We start from the raw sequence: 18,716 nt of genomic DNA on the forward strand, positions 1-18,716 counted from the left end.
TTCCTGGCCCATCAAGATCCTCACAGGAAGGTAAAGCCTCTTACACAATTCATCAGCACTGTCTCAGCCATTCCACACCTCTCCTTTCTCTCATTTGTGGAAGGTTAGATACAGGGTGACCAACTATTCTGGTTTGTGTGGGACTGTCCCAGTTTTAGCACTGAAAGTCCCACGTCCCCAGAAACCCCCCAGTCCTGGGCAAACTGGGATGGCTGGCTGTCCTAATTGCGTATCACCAGGTCCTGGCTGAACCTGAGAAGAAACCTTGAAACTGCAAAGTCTGGCTCTCCTTAATTGAAATTTCAGCGTAGAATTATAAAAAAAGAGGTTCATTTCTCTGTCACCATCACTTGTCAAAAATCGACTGTGGGTCAGATTCCTGCTTTGGTGGGTGCTGAGGATCCATAAAGCTTTTTTTTTTTTTTTTTTTTTTTGGCCTGCCCAGGGATACTAAAAATTGTGGTAAGCATATAGGGCCTGCCAAGGCTACAGACTTGGCTTTCTTCTCCAGGAAAGCACCTAACCAGGAGCCTGGAACAGATAATATCCTATGGATGCTAAGTTTTACTCTAAAAGAAGAGAGATGCATAGGAGAATTACAAAGAAAAGCTTCACAATTAGATTCATGAGCTAGAGTGGCAAGAGGCAATATGTAAAGAGAGCTGTAAGAATCATCCTGGGCAGGGTGTGGTGGCTCACGCCTGTAATCCCAGTACTTTGGGAACATGAGAAGGGAGGATCACTTGAGGCCAGGAGTTCAAGACCAGCCTGGGCAACACAGTGAGACCCTCTTGCTAAAAACAACAAAGAAGAATCATCCTGGAATCTCCCCAGTGGAGTTACTGCCTATGAGTCCTACTAGGGAGGGGCCTCAGATCTAAGCAATTTGTTTCTCCTGGAGACCAAGAATCTTTGGGAGATGGCAGAAAAGAAAGCATTCAAGGGACATGCCACCGAAGGTGACAGTGGGGGAGAAAGTGGAGCAGAGGTATGGGAACTCCCTGACTGGCTCCAGGTGGAAGGAGGCTGCAATGGTTTATTTACTGTAATCATTGCACTAGGAAAAGGCAATGAAATGAAACATCTTGTTTTCAAGAGTGTCCTGGGAACCAGACGGAACACAGCCCCATTAATCACACAACGGCACATAATCAACACACGTGTACTGCAGAAGTAACTCGCTTCACAGGCTTTACCCAGGAAAAAGAACATGTTTGGGAAGAATCACCGGAGGGACGAGTTTTCTAAAGCCTCTCTCAGCGCAGACACCGACAACCAGACTCATTCACAAAGCTCCATCTTTTGGCTCAGCCGGGTTTGGCTGTCAGAAATGTTTAAATATGGAAAAAAATAAACAGTTGCAACACGTTTCTGTGCAGAGATCTGCCTGAGCTCCTTTGTGATGTAATGGGAAACGCGGCATTCAGGCTACCAGCTGTAGAATAAACAGAACTTCGAGGGTTAAAAGGAACTGAACTTTCCACGACCCCATCTGCAGAGAAGAAAATAATAAGAGGAATGATGCACTGCCCCACAGCCCTGATAGTTTATCCTCCGGTCCCGGCTGCAGAGACAAGCACCGGATGTGATAGGGCTGCTCAGGGCCGCCTCCGAGGTTAGTGCTGCCCATGGGAGACGCACAGGGAGGCTCTTCCAGTTCCCCGCTTCCTCCCCCAGTGCCCTGCTGGCCACTTGAGCCCACTGCCTGAGTCTGATCCCACAGCACTGGTGAGCTTTGGCCAACAGGCACTGCTCGGCTGCAGAGCAGCAATTTGGAAAATAAACAGGAAAGACGACAGTGAGAAGGAAGAAGGTGAAAAGTCTCCCAGCTGAATTCTTGGCTTGGGGGGCCCTGGTTGGTGCGTGCAGGTCAAGGCTGCTGCAGGACATAATTGGGGGTTGGGGGTGGTGTGGGCAGCAGCATCCTCAGCCAGAGAGAGGCGGCCGAAAATTACCCACGGCTGCCACAGTGGGAGGCCCCACATCCCTCTCTCATCCTCCCACCCCTACCATCTTGGATCCAAGATGAAGAAATATGTGGTACCATGTGGTTCTCATTACCATGCTCTCCTGTCCCCTAAGGCTCAGATAAACCAAAACTGACTCCTCCCAGAGACTGCTGGCCACCACTAGGGACCCCTGCCCACATACGCCTTTTTGCCCATTACCACCCACCTTGTACCAAAACCTTGAGACTCACTGCAAAAATAAGGTGGACGAGAATCCCTACCTCAATGTTGATTTGTAAGAAAGCAGCTGATGCCAAAAGACACAGGGAGTGCCCAGAGTTCCCAACTCAGAAATATAAATAAAAGTGGTCCAAGAGCCAAGCTAGACTGTGCAGAACCAAGGAAATACACAAAATGCTTCAATGAGAGGTCACTTCTGCTCTGGTTAATTCAGATTGGTCTTGTGCTCTGATTGTGAGTAGCTGCCTTCTTCTGGTGTTTCAGTGGGATCACCCAAACTCAGTTCACATTCATATCATCAGTTATCTCCTTTCATAGAACACCACAGACATGAACACAACTACCCAGAGACCTATGGGCAACACAGTGACTCTCTACAGGAGTGAGGGAGTGTCAGGAAACTCAAAGGAAGAGGTGCTTTGAAAAACCAGGTGAGATGTCTGAACTCAAAAGTTAAGATATCTGCAAAAGGATGAGGTAATTCCTGGAAGCTGGGCAACATCACCTCAGCTTACCCCAGTCAGGCCTCTGGGCTGGGAGGTCAGTTCTGTGGGTGCACATAGGATTTCCTGTCTGTAGAAGGAGAAAAGCTTAGCTTTTTCCTGCCTTAATTCCTCATCCCAACCAGGAGCACCTTCTAACCTTCACCCGACGGCAGCCCTTAGACCCTGTGGATTCAAGGTTGGCCTGGGCCAAGGAGCCAAAAGTCAAATTCGGGTGGCGATGAGGATCTGTAAACAGCTGCCAATCTTTTGGAAATGCTTGGGAAATAACTTCCCAAAAGGTTTCCCAAATAATCTCAAACAACTTTTGATTCTAAATGGACCCTCTAGAGTGCTGTGGACTCATGCAGGTCCTTCTGGTTTGTTCTGGTTCAATGCATATTTTAGGGAAATTCCCAGAGTCCACAATATCCTGCTAAAGTTAGGGGGGACTCTTCACCAAGCAGACACAAAGCAGCCAGAGAATACGCAACTGTGTCCAATGAGCCTGCTTATGGCTCCCAGAATGATGCCCAGGGAGTCTCTCAGCAGCTGTGATGTGATTAGAGAGCAGGGATCAGCAGTTGCAAGGTGACCCACTGGCCCAACCCCACAGAACACACCACACACCAGGACGGCAGAGCCCTGGCTGGAGTCCGAAAGCCAGATCCGAGTTTGGGACAAACCAGCAATGACTAGTTACAAGTATGCACTCAGAACCAAGGCTCACTTGCTTCCCTACAGACATGCATTCACTTAGTCCACCAGGAAAGGAAAAAAATAAGAGTTAATTTACTTTTTATTGCCTCAGAATTCCAAGGTTTAATGTATCTGTCAGTTTGAGTGCAGTGCAGCTGCTGGCCGATACAATGCAGCCCAGGCCAGCCCAGGTGACTGGGGAAACACATTTCACAGAAACAAACCAACACACACTCCTGGCTGGTTGTTTGGGGGATATTGACTCGGGAATCAGATTAACCCTTCAGGCTGAGGTGAGTTCTGCAAATAGCTGTAGAAAGGCAGCTGACGTCCAGGGAACTGAGAAGCCCTGCTCTCAGAGGGGCCGCGGGTTTCTGTGTTCCTAAAATTTTGCTTTTCTCACAGGAGAGGTTACCCAACTGCAGCATCCTCTGACAGATTAAGGTATGCCAGGTGAGACACGTTACAGCACAATAATCTACCTTCTTGCCCAGAACTCAGAAAGGCAGTCTGCCAGCTTCATAGGGAAGGGGTCAGGCAGGACTTTTTCTGAAAGCTCCACTGGGGCAGGACTGAGAGGAGGAGAGAGTCTGAAAAGAGTGGAGCACCAACGCCTGACCAAGACTCAAGTCCATCTTCCTGGCAAGTCTAAGGAGGATGAGGCACTCACACACTCCTTCATATTTTACTGGGGGAACAAGCTGACTGGTGATTAATATCAAGTACAATGACCCCATGTTACAAGCCTGCTGGGGCCTGTGGAGGTGGCCATTTCCTGTGTAATACCAGCTTGTTTAAACACTAACATTCAAACTCCACAGCTGCAGAACAAACCCGGAAAGAGTTGAGTGAGAAGAAGCCGTGCATTGTGTTTCAGAGCTATGGAAGATCAGAGAAGCAGTACAGATGGGAAACAAGTTGGGTCTTCTGGTTCCTGGAATGAGGAGATCTGGAAATACAGCCAAGATGGCACAGAAGCTAGGCACAAAGAAGCTGAAAAAGAGGACACCCATGTGGTACAGACACAAAGACAAATGGCTGTAACAAGAGAACCATGCCTAAGACATGCAATATCTGCCTTTTCAAACGGTTTCCCTGTGGGCCATTATATCCTAGCCTACAACTGTCCACGTAGGGCTCAGAGGCTAACATAAGACCACTGTTGCCCTGGAGAGCTTCTCACTCCACTGGAGAAAACTGCAGGAATTCAGCAGCTAATAGCAGAAATGGACTTGAATCCAATAAGTGTGGCAGAGTTAAAAGAATAATACCTGGGCTTGAAATGGCTTAGCATGCCTCTTGGAAAGCCAAGATGTCATGCCAACTCTGTTTGCATTGGGCGAAGGATTTGATTCTGGTACCTCAGTGCTAGGTAGCTCAAGAGGCCCTGGGCTGGGCTGGAGATGGGGAGAATTCTATGCGGCTCCTGGAGATTTCTAGCAACAATGTGTCATCCAGATGCCACATGATACAAAGAAGAGACAAAGGTATCAAAGGCCACCATTCCAGGAGTTAAGATATGAGCAGCAAGATACCATCGTCTAAGAATAAGAGATGTTTACTGGGTGACCACTAAAGAGTACCAGACTTAGATGAAGATAATCCCTTCTATCTTTCTCATTTATACCAACAAGTCAACTTGGGACTTTGGGAGAGTACTCACCCTAAATCAATTTTGCCCAAAAGGGCAAATCAAATTCTGAAGCTTAGTCATCCTGCCCTACTGCAAGAATATAAACCTCTCCATGTTCTAAGCAGGGCAGCTGGAACCCTATGGCCAGCAATAGGTCACAGTAACCTCGTTCCAGGATTTCTCAAGTATCAGAGCACCTCTACCATCCACTGCCCCCAATATGTACGGGGTCGGCGCCTTATTTGATTTCAGTTCTCCAAAGCCACCCTCGTATGTATAGCCTCTGTCATATCACTATGGTGTGCTAAACCCATCAGCACTGTATGTTTGGGAAAGAGCAGCCCCTAGGGGATCCTGACATCTCCACGGCATGAGTGGAGCCCTCGGCGGCCTCCCTGGTGCGGATTCTCACGGTTCTTGCCTCTCCAAACTTTTAGCTGTAACCACTCCAACACGTCTTCTTAGCTTAGCACACACTGGACCCAAATAACCTCAGCTCAGAGCTGGAAAGTACTCTCCCTGGGGTCAGCTGCTGTACCCTGCTGGGGTCAGACTGGAGCCTTAGGCCAACACCCCTTCCTCTCACAAGGAGTCCTACGGGAGGCGTGGGGAGGGGACAGGGGCTCCTGCCGTGGGAGAGATCACGTGTGCCCCACACTCAGCACTTGGAGGAAGAGGAACCCCCTGGTGCCAGGCTGCAGAGCTAACGCCCCAACCCGGAGCCAGGGAGACTGGGTGGGGAGCCAGGGTAGCAAAGGGGCTTCCCACAGCCACCACCACTTCCTTCAGGGAAGTGCTGATGGACTATTACTCAGTGACCTCCTAAAATGCCCTTTTGGGAAGGCGTATTAAGCGTCCTTGAAGGGGTGCCGATTAGCCTTGGGATTAGTTCTTATTTCAGAGCTGCCCTATGAAGGTGAGTGAACTAGTTGTTTTTTAACTTGAGAATTTCTATCTCATCTACAGAGTCAACACATGGAAGCTCCCTAAGGAAGTCAGCTTACTGCATACGCCCTACGTATCCCTCTTTCTCCCTACGTGACAAGACCTCAGAGGGCCCCCTACGACCCTTCTCCAGTGTGCTCTGTAGACTATGGAAGACGATCCATGGAAAAGCAGCAAGTACAAGAATTTCTAGAGTTTTTTTTTTAAACAGTACTCCAATCCAACAGTGTGATAAATGCATCCGAGCTACAATTAGGAAGATATATAGCATCAGAATGCGAAGGTCTGGGCAGCCTGGTGAAACGCGGGCTCTCCAGAGCCCCAGCTATGTTTCCCATTATGTAACCCTGGTCATGGGCAGACAGCCAGACTCCAAATGAAAAAGAGACTCTGGCTTGGCACTGGTTCTATTTTCCTATCCTCATTCGGGGTCAGCGCAGTGTCATACAGCTGCAGAGAAAGCTCTGGGGATTAAACCTGGGAAAGCCTCCAAGACCAGGACCTGGGTTCAAGTACCAGCTGAAAGCAATAAACCAACTGCCACAGCTGGGCTAGGTTTGGATGTTCTCAAAGTCCCCTGACTCTTTCACTTACTGAGAACTAGAGATCAGGATAAGTGAAGATTTGGCCTCAGCAGAGACTGAAATGAGGTAGGCTGTCCCACTGCCCTAGCCTTGCCAAAGGTCCTGGGATGCAAGGGGTCACTATGCTCAGGTTCATGAAGCCTGTCGCTCTACTCCTCTCCAGCATGACTTTCCTTGTGCTCACTTGCCGAAGTAGGGGCGCAGCTGCCTCTCCCTTCTCACCAGAGGCTTGGTGTGGAAGGGAACACAAACTATGCTAGCAGATGGGGCAAGTAGGTGGGCCCTCCAAACAAAGCAGTCTGTCCTAAGCAGACCCAGCACTCTACACTGACTTTCACAGTGGCCCCAGGCCACTTTCCACATCCTGCTATAATCCTCTATACCAATAATCTCCTGAGATTATGAAGCCATTCTGTTACAATCCCTAACAGGTACAAATGGGGAGTCGACTTGCTTCCATCCATGCTGGCTCTAACACACAGATCTAATAAGTGCCACAGCGAGGGAAGGCACACATGCCCACATGCCCAGCAATCCTGCCCTCATCACTCTGCAGTGCCAACGATACTCTCATCATCATCCTAGGTGTTCCACATGTGCCTGCTGTTGTGGATCTGACTGGAAGGAAGAGGAGCATGGGCAAAGAGGAGAGAACCAAGGAAACTCAAGATGAACCCTGGAATTCCCCTCAGAGAGGGGGAGATGCTGTGCAATGATTCTCTAACTGCATAAGGAAAGAAGGTAACAAATTAAAGACAGGGAGGGAATGAAGGAAGAGAGATGAAAGAAGGGTCCCACGTGTCAGGGGGACCATTTGGAAGTGGGGTTTCTGGAGGAAAAGCAAAAGGGACTTCCTCTTTGTAGGAAAAACAGGCTCTCTGGTCACCTTATCTTAGGATCAGAGAAATGTATCTTTGCAAAGAAGAAACGCAGGCAAAGACCAATGAAAGCATGCCAAGAAGGGGCACTAAACAGCAGCCATTTCATTCCTGCTCCCTTGGGAGCATTTCCAAACCCTTCAAAACGATGAGCAGCAACAAGGACTTTACAAGCGTCAGGGGGGTTACAGTTTTGGCATCTACAGAACCACTGGGGTGTGTTATTCTCTATGACCTTAAAAGAAAAGCCTCTTCAATCTGTAAGGTCAGTGGGCATGAGATAAAGTTTGAAACCCACAAAAGCACCATACCTTTGCCAATCTCTCAACCAGAGTATTTACTCGGTGAGTATTAGGAAGCTACATGAGAATATGGGAAACAAAAGAAGGAAGGTGCAATTCTGATTCCACTTTTCCAGTCCTCTGATCTGAAGGCTCTGAGGTGGGACTACCCTCAGTGGTAGTCAGGCCAGGTTTGCTCTGTTGAACACGGGCACCAGTCCTTAAATAGCCATGCCTTGGGGTCAGGCCCCAGGATAGCAAAGCCTGTCTTTCATGCTTAAACTTGCATTCCAGAGATAACCAGCTGCTGATCCTAACTGCAGAGAGAGAAAGAAAGAGAGCACAGAAGGAGATGTTTTTCTCTATTACACTGTTTTATCTCTCTAGCCCAGACTGGCTTCACGAGAGAGTAAGTGGTATCCACAGCTAAGGTAATGTATTTGCTGGGTAATTAAATTCAATATACTATTTGGTCAGATTTGCTCTCCTCGTGAAGAAGTCTGAGAAGACTAAGCAAATATGACTCAAATGTCCCAACCCCCTCTGCCTCTCTGTAGCCCAGAATGTGAAGCCCAGCCGGGGATGGCTGTAGCTTGGACCACGTGCCTGCCTGTAGATTGAGCCCTTGCCCAAAGATGGGCAGCAGCTCAGAGCCGGCAACGGGCCATTTGCTGCAGCATCCAAAGAGAAAACAGACTCAGCATCTCAAGCAAATGAGACCCAGCACTTCCTGTGTGAGCTTTCCATTTCCTCAGCCAAACAAAAGCCAAAAGGGAGTGAGAGAGGGAGGAGGGATGAAGGGAGACATGCTGCGTGAGAGCGCTAACAGACCTGTGGCCCGGGATATGGGTAAACAGGGGCTGTGTGAATCCTATCTAAGAGACCTGTGGTTGTGAGGTGAGGTGACCCGGGGAAGGCCCAGGCTCCAAGGACAGATGGTCTGCCTCCCCACCCTGAGAGTAAGGAAGGGACACTCAGTGACCCTTGTGCATGCTCAGAAGCAGTGGCTTAGATACTTGGAGAACTGAGTCCTTTCTTGGCATTTTCTTTCCAAAACTGCAAACTGCCTAGTCCTCATTACAGATTAATAGCCTGAAAAGTTTGAGGCTGTAGATGTTAACTCTTTGGGGATCACTGCTAAGAAACAGCTGTCCCCCGGCCGGCAGATCCATCAGTTCCTTTGTGTGGCCCCAGCTGCACAGCTTGGAGCTCCAAGGCTTCAGCCTGGAGTGCATTTTGGAAACCTAGGAGGGCCCACAGATAGGATGCAGAGAACTGTCCGATGCTGTGAGTGCCGCCCACACCGTTACAGAGCTAGAGCTGGGGAGGGCATGGGGAGACTGAGATTAATAACAGTCCAGGGGTACATCTTGCGGCAAGTACAGGGAAAAAATTTAGAAAGAAAAGGGGAAGAATCAGACTACACAGTCCACACAGAAACTGCTGCCCAGAAATCTCTTGCTTTAGCCTTCCCTCTGGAGGTCACCCACGAGTCTAGGAGACTCACATGGCTGGTCCCCAAGCCAAACAAGCTCCCCTCCCTACTCCCCAAAAGTGCCCTCCAAAGTAGCCAGGGTCTCCATAATCTATCCTCCAGCATTACTTCTCTCCAGAGAAGAACACTGGAGATGCTTGTTCTGAAACACACATAAATGCATAACACAGAGCATGAAGGAGCTTTGGGTACACAGCACCAGCCGAAGACCACACTGAGAGAATGTGGGGTAGGGGAAGAAAAGGAAGAGGGAAACGAGAAATGGCTGGGGGGGCGGGGTAGGCAGGGGTGAAACAGAGAAAGACAGAGACACTAAGGAAGAATAGAGATAAGAAAGAGAGGCCCAGCACTGTGGGAGGCCGAGGCAGGCAGACTGCTTTAGCCCAGGAGATCAAGGCCAACTTGGGCAACATGACAAAGCCCCATCTCTATTAAAAAATACAAAAAGTTAGCCGGGTTGGTGGTGCATGCCTGTAGTCCCAGCTACCTATGAGACTGAGGTGGGAGAATCACCTGAGCCCAGGAGGTCGAGGCTGCAGCAAGCTGTGATCGTGCCACTGCCGTCCACCCTGGGTAACAGAGCGAGACCCTGGGAAAGCAAGGTAGGAAGGCAGGAAGGGAGGGAAGAAGGAAAAATAAAGAAAAAAGAAAGAAGGGAGGGAGGGAGGGAAAAATTAAAGTGAGCAGGAGGGAGAGATGAATAGTGAACAGGGCTGAACAGAGATGGAGCCTACATGCACAATTGTACAAACATGAACACACATAGTGACACTAACACAAAGAAGAATGTGACACATGGAACATGGACAGAGATTGAAGTCAGCAAGCTTTTTCTGTAATGAGCTAAACTGCAAATATTCTAGGCCGTGTGAACCATACAGCCTGTGGCAACTACTCAACTCTGCTCTGTAATGTGAAATCAGCCATAGACACAGTGTAAACAAGTAAGCATGGTTATATTCCAATCAACTTTATGGACACTAAAATCTGACTTTTATACAATTTTCATGAGTCATGAAATAGTACTCGTTTGATTTTTTGTTTAACCATTTAAAAATGTAAACCATTATTAGCTTGTGGGCCATGGTATGCTGATCCCTGATACAGGTGCGTGCGACACACACACACACACACACACACACACACAGCAGAGGCAGACGAAAGCAGAGGCAAAGAGAAAGACAGAGGCAGGCAGGCAGAGACAGGCCAGGACAGACAGACAGACAGGTAGGTAAAAGGCAAGGCAGGCAGACACAGGAAGACCCACATACACAGAAACCCCCTCTAACAGAGAGATCCAGACTGGCACACAGAGACACAGTTACACACAAACATGGACACAACACAGACATTCAGGAACACATACTCACAGACACAGACACAGACACAGACTGACATGGACCCAGAATCAGCACAGACACAGACAGATACATTGGTCGGATGTGGTGGCTCACGCCTGTAATCCCTGCACTTCTGGAGGCTGAGGCGGGTGGATCACTGGAGGGCAGGAGTTTTGAGACCAGCCTGACCAGCATGATGAAACCCCATCTCTACTAAATATAAAAAAATTAGCCAGGGCTGGTGGCTCATACCTGTAATCCCAGCCACTTGGGAGGCTGAGGTGGGAGAATCACTTGAACCCAGGAGGCGGAGGCTACGCTGAGCCAAGATCATGCCACTGCACTTGAACCTGGGCAACAAAGCAAGACTCTGGGGGGGAAAAAAAAAAAAGGCCAGACGGGGTGGCTCACACCTGTAATTCCAGCACTTTGGGAGGCTGAGGTGGGTAGATCACCTGAGGCCAGGAGTTCGAGACCAGCCTGGCCAACATAGTGAAACCTCATCTCTACTAAAAATAAAAAATTAGCTGGGTGTGGTGGCACATGCCTGTAGTCCCAGCTACTTGGGAGGCTAAGGCAGGAGAACTGCTTGAACATGGGAGGCCGAGGATGCAGTGAGCTGAGGTCGTGCCATTATACTCCAGCCCGGGCAACAAGAGCAAAACTCCGTCTCAAAAAAAAACAAAAGAAAAAGGCTGGGTACGGTGGTTCATGCCTGTAATCCCAGCACTTTGGGAGGCTGAGGCGAGTGGATTGCCTGAGGTCAGGAGTTTAAGACCAGCCTGGCCCACGTGGTGAAACCCCGTCTCTATTAAAAATACAAAAATTAGCCGGGTGTGGTGGCAGGTGCCTGTAATCCCAGCTACTCGGGAGGCTGTGGTAGGAGAATAGCTTGAACTCAGGAGACAGAGGTTGCAGTGAGCCAAGATTATGCCACTGCACTCCAGCCTGCGAGACAGAGCGGGACTCCATCTCAAAAAAAAAAAAAAAAAAAAAAGACAGCTATAGATGTGGACACAGAGACATGGAAACACAGACATACACTGAAAGAAACCTACTTGGGGACACATGAACCCCATACAGAGACATATATACTCAAGGATATACAGACACAAACAGGTATAGACACAAATACAGACACAGATACGGACATCCCACATGAACACATACAGATAACACACGTGGCCACAGTTGGATGGATGCACATGGACAAGTAAACACAGACAGACATGGACCAGGCACATGGAAAGACCCCTTGACAGGCCCCCAGAGGCAGACACACAGAACTTTGCGCTCAGACACAGACACTAAGACACACACAGACTTACAGACACACAGACAAATGGACCTAGACAAGCACAGAGTCGGACACAACCCAGACACAGATATAGACAAAGATAAAAGAAGTAACCATATGGGGTTCCACAACACTCTGTAAATGTAATTTATGTCACCGAACTTAGAAATAGTTAAGATGGCAAATGTTACATCTATCTCCACAATTAAAAAAAAGAAAAAGAAAAAGGTATACAAGCACATAAACTGATCTACGTAAATACACCCAGGCAGACACACAGACTCCAACACCTGCCCCCGCCCTCAATACACAAATGCTCTCTGCCATACACAAATGCTCTGAGAGATGCCAGACTGACACACAGAGACAGGGGGCGAGGGCAGGCGCATGGTGAGAAGATGGGACAAGGGCAGGGGCGTGCTAAGAAGATGGGACGAGGGCAGGGGCGTGGTGAGAAGACAGGGGACGAGGGCAGGGGCATGGTGAGAAGACGGGATGAGGGCAGGGGCATGGTGAGAAGACGGGGATGAGGGCAGGGGCATGGTGAGAAGACGGGGATGAGGGCAGGGGCATGGTGAGAAGACGGGGATGAGGGCAGGGGCATGGTGAGAAGACAGGACAAGGGCGGGGTGTGGTGAGAAGACGGGACGAGGGCAGGGGCATGGTGAGAAGACGGGGATGAGGGCAGGGGCATGGTGAGAAGACGGAAACGAGGGCAGGGGCATGGTGAGAAGACGGGATGAGGGCAGGGGCATGGTGAGAAGACAGGACAAGGGCAGGGGCGTGGTGAGAAGACGGGACGAGGGCAGGGGTGTGGTGAGAAGACAGGGGACGAGGGCAGGGGCATGATGAGAAGACGGGACGAGGGCAGGGACGTGGTGAGAAGACAGGGGGCGAGGGCAGGGGTGTGGTGAGAAGACGGGGCGAGGGCAGGGGCGTGGTGAGAAGACAGGGGGCGAGGGCAGAGGCGTGGTGAGAAGACAGGTGGCAAGGGGAGGGGCATAGTGAGAAGACAGGGCATGAGTGAATGGAAGAGAGATGTGCATGCATTCAGCCTCCCCACACGCTGCCATGCCAGGAGACAAAGTGCAGAAGACAGCACAAGCAGCAGTGAGAGAGCCTTAAAGATGCAGAGAAGGCCGGGCACGGTGGGTCATGCCTGTCATCCCAGCACTTTGGGAGGCTGAGGCAGGTGGATCTCCTGAGCTCAAGAGTTTAAGACCAGCCTGGGCAACATGGCGAAACCCCGTCTCTACCGAACAATACAAAAAATGAGCCAGGCGTGGTGGTGTGCACCTGTGGTCCCAGCTACTCAGGAGGCCGAGGCAGGAGGATCACATGAGCTGGGAGGTGGAGGTTGCAGTGAGATCGCGTCACTGCACTCCAGCCTGGGTGAGCTGAGATCATGCCACTGCACTCCAGCCTGGGTGACAAAGTGATACTCTGTCTCAAAAAAAAAAAAAAAGAAGCAAGATGCGCAGAAAGACTAATAAGAGAAGAAACAAAGTCTCACACACACATATCCACACAAATCCAGACTCCAGAGGCAGCTGCAGAGATGATGAGTATGCACAATATGGAGTGAGGATGAGGGAATGAGAGCAAGAACAAATAACAAAATGGAGAGTGAGAGGAAAAAGAGAGTGTGAGAGGAGAGGGAAGAGGCCTGGAGAACAGGAAAAAATAACCTAAAACATCAGAGGATAGGGAAGGTATTCAAAACAAGTTCAAATAAAGAAGAAATAGAGAAGCAGGCAGGCTGTGGGCAGAAAGAAACAGAGCAGGATGAAGAGGGGAGCTGTAGGAACACGGGCAGGCCCAAGCCAGTGGTGCTGAAGCAATGGGCAGGTCAACTCACTGCGAGGGCAGATCCAGGGATGTGGGAGGAGGATTCCAGGTGTCCGGGTAGCCGAGCATCCAATCTGACCAGACTTTGACACTGGGGAGCAGCTCCTTCAGGTCCGGGACAAAGGAAGACACCTTGATGTCGTCTTGGTCATCCTGGTCCTCAGGAGAGGACAGCTGAGCTGCAGAGGCAAAGGGTGAGAACTGGGCCTATGTCTGCTGTAGCCCCCGAGTGAGGCCTGGGGCGCTGGGACGGCAGCAAGCTCTTAGGGAAGGGAGACCAAGTCCACAGGAAAGATGGGCCCAGAAGCGAGGACAAGCGCCAGCACCTAAGAGGATTCTGAAAAGTAGGACAAAGAGAGAACCAGTGTACTGGGTCTGCCCCTGGACACAACTGCTTCTGCTTCACCTGTGGCTTGGCTGAAGCCTCTACTCCGGCTTCTAGCCCACCCTTCCAGCCTTCCTTCAGCACAGTACCAAGATGGCACCAGAGTTCTTGCCAAAACTGCATGACCTGAATTTAATCATAAGGAAACACCAGAGAAACCCAAACTGTGGGACACTGTGCAAATGCTTCATATTCTTCAAAAATGACAAGGACATGTAGGACAAAGAAAGACAGAAAAACCATCCCAAATTAAAGGACACTAAAGAGACACGATGATATCTAAATGCAACGTGTGCTCCTGCACTGGATCCCAGAGCAGAAAACAACTTTTTTTTCCCCTTGCTATAAAGAAATTAGGGCAACTGGCACAAACTAAATAAGGTCTGTGAATGCAATAATAGTATTTTATCAATGTTGACTTCCGATTTTGATAACCGTTATTAAGAGAATATCCTTATTATTAGGAATATAGAGTCAAGTATTTGGGGGTAAACGGCCCCCAACTCTGTAACTTAAAAATCAAATGGTTCAGAAGAAAAATAATAACCTTAAGTATGTGTGTATGGAAAGACGAACGTAAGCCCATATGGTAAAATGTTAACTGGGGAATCTGGGCGAAGGGTATATAAGAGTTCTCTGCACTATTCTGGCTACTGTTCTGTAAATATGAAGTTATTTCAAAATAAAAAGTTGCCCTTCTGTCCCTAAAAAAAAAAAAGGCAGCCTCTGAAGCTGGAGGCATTCACAAAGCTGGTGTGGCATGGGGTGACAGTGGGGTCTCATTAAGTCACTAATATTGATCTAGGAGCTGAAAAGAAAGGTGTAACCTTCAGCCCTACCTTCTACTGCTACAACAATCTGGCTTAGACTTCTAAGGGCAGCCTTAAAGGATATGGGATACTGTCTCAACCTAAGGGCTAAAAATAGCACCTGCTCTATCTGGTCCAGTGAGTCTCCCATGATGGCTGGTCCACAGCGGTTACAGAACTCACCAGGTACCACACAAAGAGAAACAAAGAGATAAAGGGGAGAACACAACGTCGATTATGGAAACTAACTTTTCTGGTTTCCTGAAGATGCAGGAACATGCAGCAGCTCATAGGTACAGTGAAAATCCTAACTACTAAAGGAGAAAAGAGAGAAGAAAGGGTTCTACAAAAACGAGAAGAGGGCCTTAGAGGCAATCAGACTGTAAAAGGAAATGGGACTAGTTAGGCAGGCAAAAGGAAGAGGGGCATGTACGTAAGAGGAAGAATGGAGACTACAGGGAGAAGACACCGAGAAAGCAGCATGGCACTGTGAGGTCTGGACAAGGCCAGGCAACTGGAAAGCCCACCAGGCTGGGGACTCCTCCTGCTTACCTTTGGCGGACTCCTTAAGTAAGTAGGTACAGCGGCGGACCAGTAGAGAAAACATGGCCAAGCCCAGAGCTGCGGCTTGTTCCTGGATCACAGAGCGGCACTCCTCCGAGAAGCAGTCTGCGGAGAGGCAAATGAAACTCTCAGCGCCCCAGGCGGACAAGATGCACATCACTGGCCATGTTACCGAGCTTCCTTTTCCTCGCTGAAGACTAGGGCTAGTGATATTCCCTCTCTCAGAGTGGTCATAAGGCCAAGTAGAAAATGCATGTGAAGCACTTACCACGAGGTCTGGCATATGGATATGTGTTTGATAAGATGATAAGGGTCACCTCTGTCAATTCTACATCACTTTCCCAGGAACAGTTACCTCAAGAAGGGCAGTCTGAGCTGGAGCTGCATGGTCTCTGCCTTTAGCTGCCTACTGATAATGTAAAGCCATCGTAACAAGAACTCAGATTTAATTAACTCAGTCTCTCTAGTGTATAACTAACAGGAGCACAGTCATCAATTAAGATTGGAAAAATACACATTTAAAAATGATCTTCTGTCTACCGCCATACCACCCTGAATGCGCCCGATCTCGTCTAAAAACGATCTTGAATCACCAACCTTTAGTCCCATCCTTACTTCCTCCATGTCCCTCCTCCTAAGAAAACACACATGACACAAATAACCTACTTTCATGGAATGAGTTAATTTTATGCAGAACAGTGCTTGGCACATAATAAGCACTTAATCAGTGTTGGCTTTTGTTTTCACAAATTCCTTCCCCGAGCGCTAAAAAATAAACCTGGCCCCCAATCCCAGTACCCTCTTCCCGTCACTTTTTCAGCCTGGCTAACTAACTTCCTTCTGGCTCCAGGTCACCGAAAGGAGCCATCTTTTTGGTGGGCAGAATTATTCTTTGGTGGGAGCTATGTGACATACTCCCAAAAGCCTGCCTGTACCTACTCTTCATCACTGGCCTTCCCTGAAAGCCACGTCATCTGAACTCGAGAGGAGCTGGTGACACACAGAAGGCAGCAGTCCACCACACAGCCTCCGAGGAGGAGACACCACATACCCACAGGAGACAGAATCAGGGGCCAGGCTCACTAGCTCTGGCAGCAGCTAATCTGTTCATTCCCTCTCTAATACAGGAGAACGCTCAGAATCTCCAAGTGCTAAAAGGATTATCAGCTAAGTGTCTGATCTCTGTCCCTGCCTGTATTTTAACCTCAATAGCCAAGGGGAGCCCTCTCATCAGCTCACCAGTCTTGTCAATGGGGCCCCATTGAAGTTGTTACTCCAGGAGACATTACCCAACCACAGTGATTCCTTACCATCTTTGCCCCAGGAGCAAGTATGATTGGAGTACACAAAGCCAGCCCCAACCCACTTCTGAAAGTACTGGGTGTAAGAAGGAACAGGCTGCTGCTCAGAAGGGCCCAACAAACGAATAGCATCCAGGGTAGTAATTCTTTGATTGTGGCTTTCCCACCAACCTTCCAGATGCCCACTGGTCCCAGATGTCACCCTCTGACTTTCCAGCTCAACTGTGGCAGGCAGTTAAGGAAGTGATAACAATCCATGTGATTAGAATAGACCAGTCTCACTCCTGTCCTGTTAAGGCCCTAAACCTCTGTTACAAAGAAAACAAGCATGCAAGAGCCAAGAAGAGGGGAGGATGGAAAGCAGGAAAGGGGGAGATACGTAAGTTGTCAAGAAAAGTTACCAACTTCTCCCCTTCACCCTCCCCATAGGCAGCAGCACTGTCAGTACCGCCCAGCTCAGTCCAGGCCATTGCCACGCCCGGACAACATCCTGCCTCTAACTAGCAACAGAGCCGGGAAGAAGGGAGTAAGTCCAGAAAAGAGGGAGTTGGGAAAGACAAGTGGAGGCCACATCCTGGTAGCTGATACTCTGAGTAAACATTAGTGCCTCCTCATCAACGAAGCAGAAGTTACCTGCACTCAGAAGGCTAGAAGGGATGGAGGGGGGTGTCCTGGCTCCAAGAGACTGGCATTTTGTGAAGCACAGGCTACACTAAGACACTCTCATGACCCTGGACAGGGATAAGACAGGGGAGGTTTCTTTCACCAAGCCTAGCTCTGTATTTATGACAAATAGCAATCACAAGCTAGACCGTCTCTCAGAGTTCAAGGTGGGGGCTAGGGCTCAGAGGGAGAATGGCTGCTTAACAACAATGGGATCTGCGGTCTTCGTGGACTCCAGGTTGGCTCCTTTTCTAAAGGCTCCTGCAATAAGGTCTGGAGACCAGGCAAGGTAGCAACAGCTGGAGTCTCTTTGGTGTAGATCTGAAAGTGCTCGGCCACCTCCCAGGGCAGCAGCTAGAAGGCAGCTTCATGACTGCTCTGTCCTTGGTGACGGTTATGTCACCTCAACTCCCCATCCCCTAACCCCCTCCTGAAGAAAGGCTTGAAATAACACTGCCTGCTTATGTGTCTGGTCCATCTGATGCAGAGTATTAAGCAGTAACTGTTCTGCTGTAATCAAGCAGGTGGAGATTTTACAAACGATCAAGGGGGTCAGCATGTCTGAGTGTCAGTCAGGCCTCTGACTGGCCATGTTACCTAGAGCACCTCCTGGAAGGCCTGTCCTTCTCCATGGCTCAGTAGTACCTCAAGCACATACTGAGCATGTAGAATGTTCCAGACTCTGTACTAGGTATGATGGAGCACACAGTTACAAATAAAACATGGTCTCTGCAACCTTAGGACCTTTCAATGGGGTAAAGAAAATTGTTATTTATCCAAGTAACCACGGCAACTTGGATCCAGTGCCTCAAGTGAGACATGCACTAAGTGCACAGCATCTTCATGGGCTGCTCTTGGCCTCACGTAGGCTTCCACAGGCTAGAAACCGTAAGACGCTACTCCCTGAAAGCATTCACCGTTACACAAGTGGGTAGGAAAACAGCATCTAGATTCCCAGAGTCCACCCACTTTGGGGCTAGACCTAGGAAACTGGCCCTAGTCTGATGAATGCCCGTATATATCCCTAGTGTTGGGCTGGGCCAAGCCAACAAGTGATGTGGGGTGGGGGAGGAAAAGGCATTGTTTGCCTTGGTATTCGCCTGGGTTCCTCTGGCTTTGTGTCAGGTAGCAGGAGCATGACAGGAGCTGAGGAACTCATTAACACTGTGAAACAGCCTTTCCCCTTCTTTCCAAAAGCAGAGACTTGCTTAAGGGTTTCGGGTAAGGGTTTTGGCTAAGGAAGTCAGACGGAAATATTTCTTAATAAGAAAGTCACCTGAGGTCTGAACTTGGTTCTGCTCCTTCCCACATGTGGGCAGGTGA

The 18,716-nt window shown here is 49.2% G+C and overlaps 1 protein-coding gene across 5 annotated transcripts in view; it reads right to left on the minus strand.

The window, feature by feature from the left end:
- Window positions 1–18,716, minus strand: part of SMG6 (SMG6 nonsense mediated mRNA decay factor) — a 243,451-nt gene that overhangs the window by 113,437 nt on the left and 111,298 nt on the right. For all 5 annotated transcript variants that reach the window (XM_004058242.5, XM_063700507.1, XM_063700508.1 and 2 more), the window contains 2 exons: window positions 15,418–15,534; window positions 13,682–13,850 (listed from right to left, as the gene is read on the minus strand). In XM_004058242.5, the coding sequence (XP_004058290.2) occupies window positions 13,682–13,850; window positions 15,418–15,534 (286 nt within the window). The remainder of the gene's footprint in view (window positions 1–13,681; window positions 13,851–15,417; window positions 15,535–18,716) is intronic.

This window comes from Gorilla gorilla, chromosome 19, assembly GCF_029281585.2.
Source record: "Gorilla gorilla gorilla isolate KB3781 chromosome 19, NHGRI_mGorGor1-v2.1_pri, whole genome shotgun sequence".
NCBI lineage: Eukaryota > Metazoa > Chordata > Mammalia > Primates > Hominidae > Gorilla > Gorilla gorilla.